The sequence below is a fragment of the Lupinus angustifolius genome, chromosome LG10 (assembly GCF_001865875.1).
Source record: "Lupinus angustifolius cultivar Tanjil chromosome LG10, LupAngTanjil_v1.0, whole genome shotgun sequence".
NCBI classification, from domain to species: Eukaryota; Viridiplantae; Streptophyta; class Magnoliopsida; order Fabales; family Fabaceae; genus Lupinus; species Lupinus angustifolius.
Genome location: NC_032018.1, coordinates 15,409,837 through 15,415,965, shown reverse-complemented (window position 1 = coordinate 15,415,965; position 6,129 = coordinate 15,409,837). Strand labels below are relative to the sequence as shown.

Genomic DNA, 6,129 nt, shown 5'->3' with positions numbered 1-6,129 from the left:
TAAGCACAAATAAATTTATATATACATTTTTCAGAATATTAAACGTATAAGACATATGCATTATAGTGAAAGTGATTAAGGAATAGTACATATAAAATACATAAAAATTCCCTAATCAATAAGACTCTTTAACTTTAGAAGTCATCATACAACTTAATAAAATAATATAAGATTGATTTAGTTTTCGACCCACCTTAATTTTTTTGGTTGTACATGAGTTTACATGAGAGAATCGACCGGAAACAAATGGTTGGCCTAGGAACAATAAGAAGTTAAACATTCATAAGGGTTACAATTCCATTTAGGGTATGGCATGATGAAGTTTTTGCTTGTTCCTTGAATCTAGATTCATGATTTCACCTTCGCAGTCTCCATGATTTGCTTAATGGACACCTTGTTGAAGTTGAATATGACACTGTTTCTTACTATCCAAATCAACCATATCATGGATAGTGATATGATGCTCTAGAACTTCATATGCTGCTTATTGCTGCATAAGCCCATGTGTATTAAGAAATGTCTTATCGAGCCATAAGGGAGATCAGTTTCAATCCTAAGCCAATTATAAATCTTCTGCCAAATTTGGTATGTAATATGCATGTTGAAAATAGGCGTTGGGAGATTTCTAGTTCTGCACCACAAAACTTGCAAGTAGTTCCACCTTGGAGTTGTGTAAATCCTCTTGAGCAAAGATTCCGTCGTTGGTATTATATCTTGGAATAGTCTCCATGCGAAGTATGTGACCTTCAAAGGTGTTTTTGACTCCCATGGGGGTTTGAAAATTTGTGTTCCTATGCTTGCTTATTCATCTGACTAAGAAAAGCCTAGTATGATAATTTTACTATTTATTGGCCTAACTTGTCACTAGTCCTCTCCCATCGGTCTTCTATGTCTCTTCTCAGAGTTGTTCCTTGTCAAACCTGCGTAAGTTTATCTATTAGTTCAAGTTCCCGAACAAAAAGGTTTTTTCTCCAAGATAAGGATCACCTCCAAATTCCATTCGACCAACCCCCTAAATCATTTATGCTTGCATCATTGCCCATGGTGAGGTTATAAAGCCTACGATATCTAATTGTAAGTTTTTGACAATCTAGCCACTTAATCTGTCAAAATGTAGTATTTTTTCCGTCCCTACCCTCCTCTTAATAATATTCCAAAACCAATTTGTGTCCTTAATAGTCTCCGAATATAGTATACTCAAATGTTTGATCCAAAAAGTGAACTTTTCTTCAATGACATGTGTGTTGTACTCTCAAGTTGTTCAAGGCCATGTCTCCCAAATTTAGACTCTAAACCCCTACACCAAAGACTATCTTGCTCGTTCAATATCTTCCATATCCATTTATCTAAGAAAGCTAAGTTAAAGAGCATGTATCTTTTGTTGGGTACTAGTAAGGTAAAACACACTTAGAGGGGGAATAGGTGTAACGGATCACTAATCTCACTTTTCTGATTTATGCGCAGAACAGAAAACTACTGCAGTTAATTGATTAATATCAGGGTTAATCGATTATGGACAGTTGTCTTAATGGATTATGGTTAGCGTTAATCGATTATGATGATTCTTGATCTCTTTGAAAAACAGATTTTTCTTACAATGAAAACAATGATGATTATAGGTCTTTACTGCCCTAAATTGATTCTTTATTATACTCAGATTATTAACAATTAGCACGGATCACAGAATGCAATTGAAACAAAAAACGAATAAAGACATAATCATAAAAGAGATAGGGAAAGGGAAAGTCCAATGTTTCCATTCTGAACTTTGAAAAGAAATTGATATTAATTAGATCACTTATTTCAATTAATTCTTGATATACAACAAATCCTTTCTTATATAAACTATGGTCAACTATTACTAAATGACTTTTAGTTCTGTTCATAAATTATTAGGTGTACAAAAAATATTGCTTCTACATTAGATAGAAGTCCAATGTTTCCATTCTGAACTTTGAAAAGATAAAAAAAAATCCACACACATGATATAAATATATATATCTTATTGTAAACATTATTTCACAACTTAAAGAAGCAACTTTAATAGCTTATTTCAAACTTTCACAAGCTTCCTTGCTGCTATAGATGCAATATCACTAAGTAATAACACATTCTTGTTTATATAAATAATTGCAGGATCATTTATATTCGCTTCTTTAATAGCATCTGCACAATAATCTGGTCCATCACCAGCAACTCTTGCATCATAGCTTGCAGTTATAGGATCTTTAACCAAACCAGACTTAGCTTTTTTGAATGATGAAATAGAGCCATTATAAAGGGTAGTTGCACATTTCTGAATAGCTTGAGGAGGATTTTTACTCATGAAACCTGATATACTGTGTTGTCCTTCTGTAGCTTTATTTATAGCCAAATCCAATATCAGATTTGCTAGGTCAATATAGGTTTTGGCTGAAACCATTTTAGGGTTAGCTTTCAGAAGTTTTATGCATGGTGCTTTATTTGCATGCAAGGTATCCTCACATACACTTTCATATAAGCTTTTGCATGATGCTGGTATAAGAGAGTGAGAAAAAATAAGAACAATGGAAAGGGTAAAGAATAAGTAGAAAACTTTTGAGGAATTCATTTTAATATCTTTCTTCTGCCAAAATAATGATAATGTGCATTAGTATATATAGTTGTGGCATATAAAATCAAAAGAATATATCTAGGTAATTAAATATTTAGTTGGTAAAATATTATTTAAAATTATTATATCATTTTAAAACTTTCAAACAATTATATATGTTTATTTATATTTTATTGTTATTTAATTAATTTTAAATATAAATTAAACAATTGTATTTTATTGTTATTGGATGTGGCATATAAAATAAGAAGGATTTTTTATGCATATATAATCAAAAAAATATTTGGTCATGAAATAATTAAGATTTAAAGTAGAGCAATGATTATTTAGCCTCAAAATTCCCTTTTAAACTCATTAGTCACGGTCAAATAACTTAAATACACATGATATACTGTTGCAATAAAACAATGTTATAAATTAAAAAATGATACTTTTAGTAAAATAAAATAGTATTATTAATAATTTTAAATTAACAGTTGACCTTGAAACCTTTCGTGTTTTTATTTAAATAAATAATAATTTTATAATAATAAATATTTTCTGTCTATCATTAAATAGTAAATTTAATTAAATATATTAAGATGAAAATATTTTAAATATATTATTTTAAAGCAGTGGCGGATCTTGATGAAAATTTTAGGAGGGTCTTTGCCAAGTCATTATTGACACATGTCAACACCTCCTTAACTTTTTAGTGAACTCTCGCACATCATATTTCTCTTCTACTATCTTAATATAAATATATGTGACAATTGCCCAAAGAAAGAACTATTTTCATCAAATTAACATTTCATCTCTATTCTAATTTCATTTCAATTTACTTCTTAATCTTCTTCTATATTTTTATTTCAATTTACTTCTTAATTTTCTCTTCTTTTGAAATTCACAAACTACTTCTCTTACATTTTTTCATCTTTATTAAATAGATCTAATCTCTTCCACCATAAAATGAGATATGATTTTATACTCATTTTATTTTTCATTACTTCATCCTTCATGAATCAATCCAACGAGATGTTCACTAGTAGATTCGTCAAACAATGTATGATTTTATACTCATTTAATTTTTTCATTACTTCTCATTCATGATTCGATCCAACGAGATGTTCACTAATAGATATAATTTTATTTCATTTTTTCACCAATCAAATAGATAAAAGCCTTAAAAGAAAAAACTGATATAATATTGAACACATTTGGATTCTCACAACTTTCATCAGGGTTTAACCACACATACTAAAGTTCTATATCTGATCCAAAACATCTATTTTTCAAATAGATGTAGATTTTTGTGTTGAATCCATTTTCTTCATCGGGTATCCTCGTAAGTCATTTTGTCATTTTTTCTTTATGAGTTTCTTCTATATTGATTGGAAGTTTAATTTTCTTATAATGAGTATTCAATTTCGTCTAATGCAAAGCTCTTATTTCGTTATTAATTTTGTCTAATTCGTTTATTTCTGATGATTAATAATGATGTTACAAATATATGATTGAAGTCGTGTTCTTCTTTTCAATTATTGATATATCCTTCTATTTGTGAATTAACTTAAAAGTTTAGATTTTTACTTTTCAAGGTGTGAAAGAAATTCTTCAAGTTATGATCATTTAACAGTAATGCATCCTTCACTTCGTGTGTTTGATTTTGAGTTTGATATTTTTTTATTATACTTGATTTATTTCTAATTTTAAATTTTACTTTTATTTTCTAAGAAGGATACGTGAATAATGTAGTGATAGACATTTTGTTTATTTCAAAGCTTAAGAATGATACTACAAATAGATTGTTGAAATTGTCTTAATCTTTATAATTATTGATGTATCATTAAGTTTGACAATCAAATTAGAAGTTCAGATTTTTACTTTTAGGTGTTAAGGAATTTCTTCAAATTAGTATCTTTCGCTACAATGTAATGATGTAAAAATCATACCGTACCGACCGGTTCGATCGAAAAACTGGTGAACCGGATCCAAAACCAGTACGGTACAGATGTTGAACTGACTAAGTATCAAACCGGTCAAAAACTGGTGAACCGACCAGTATTTGACTAAACAGGCCGGTTTATTTTAAAAAAAACTTAAAAACTCATTCCAAGATCATCCATCTTTTCAACACTTCAAGACACATGCTTCAAATGCATACTTAGATTATACATTTTGGTTCGTAACATTCGTGTGTAATCTCAGTGACATTTGTGTTATCTTGGAATATTGTCTGAAGATAAGTTTTGGTGCAAAAATATAATCTCGATATGAGACAACTTTGACTTCTTCGTATTAAATGTTAAAACTTCAAATTTATTTATTTTGTAGAGTGAGTTGTGAACTTGTATCATTTATTTATATGTTGCGGTTGTTAAATGATACTTTTGGATTGATATATATTTTGTAATTTAGACTTTGAATTTCTTAAAGACTTAAAGTTGTTTGTTTATGTGAATTTTAAGTAGATTATGAATATCGATTGTAAATTTGAATATCTACTTATTTGATTTTTTTTGTTATAGGTTTATATATAAATATAAGCAAATATGTTCGGTTTAACTGACATGCAGTTTAATTACCAAACCACGGATTGAACCACTATACCAATACCCTAATTGATTTGATAACTGATACGATTTTATTAACACTGCTGCAATGCATCAACGACTTCCTAATTTTTGTTATCGGTTTGCTATTTTTTTTATTAAACTTAATTTGTTTATACATTAAAATTATGTTTTAAAATTATATGAAATGCATTTAAATAGGTCTTAAAATATTATCAATTAATTGTGAATTTAAATAGTAGATCCTAAAATGTTCTCAATTAATATCATTCAATCATTTTTAAAGTTAAATAGTAGGAATCTCTTGTTAATATTAATAGAATGAACTATTATATTACAATTAATAAGGAAATCTCCTGATATTTCGCCTAAAAATGATAGACAGTAATTTATTTCAAAATAATCATTTTTAATTCTAATCGTTTAAATAATTCTATATTTTTAACTTTTGGGTGTTAAAGAACTTCTTCAAATTAGTATCTTTCACTTCAATGCATCATTGACTTCCTAATTTTGGTTCTCGGTTTGCTATTTTTTATTAAACTTAATTTATTTCTACAATAAAATTATGTTTTAAAATTATATGAAATGCATTTAAATAGATTATAAAACATTACCAATTAATTGTGTATTTAAATAATAGATCTTAAAATGTTCTAAATTACACTCTATATGTATTTTTAAATTTTTGTACACGTAGAACCATTACATGTGCATAAAATATTAAAAAAATATTTTTCTATACAAGTTCAAAAATCAATATTTTAAAAAAATGATTTTGAAAATTGTTTTATAAATAATTTTATAAGTGTTTTTCTAAAATGTGGTTTTAAAAAATATTTAGTTGAGATAATAATTTTCTTCATTAATAAAAATCAAATGAATTGCATATTCATATATTCAAATCCATGAAAACAATTGAGTCATGAATGAATTAGAATTCATTGGATAACTTAAAATATAATTTAAATGAATTTATATGGA

The 6,129-nt window shown here is 27.6% G+C and overlaps 1 protein-coding gene across 1 annotated transcript; it reads right to left on the bottom strand.

Moving 5' to 3' along the window:
- On the bottom strand, positions 2,014-2,595 carry LOC109358159. The gene has a single exon (XM_019602233.1). The coding sequence runs from the start codon at positions 2,588-2,590 to the stop codon at positions 2,054-2,056; it is 537 nt and encodes a 178-aa protein (XP_019457778.1). The 5' UTR covers positions 2,591-2,595; the 3' UTR covers positions 2,014-2,053.

Bases quoted from the DNA above. Each gene is read 5' to 3' on its own strand.
- LOC109358159 (XM_019602233.1), bottom strand. From the start codon at position 2,590: ATGAATTCCTCAAAAGTTTTCTACTTATTCTTTACCCTTTCCATTGTT.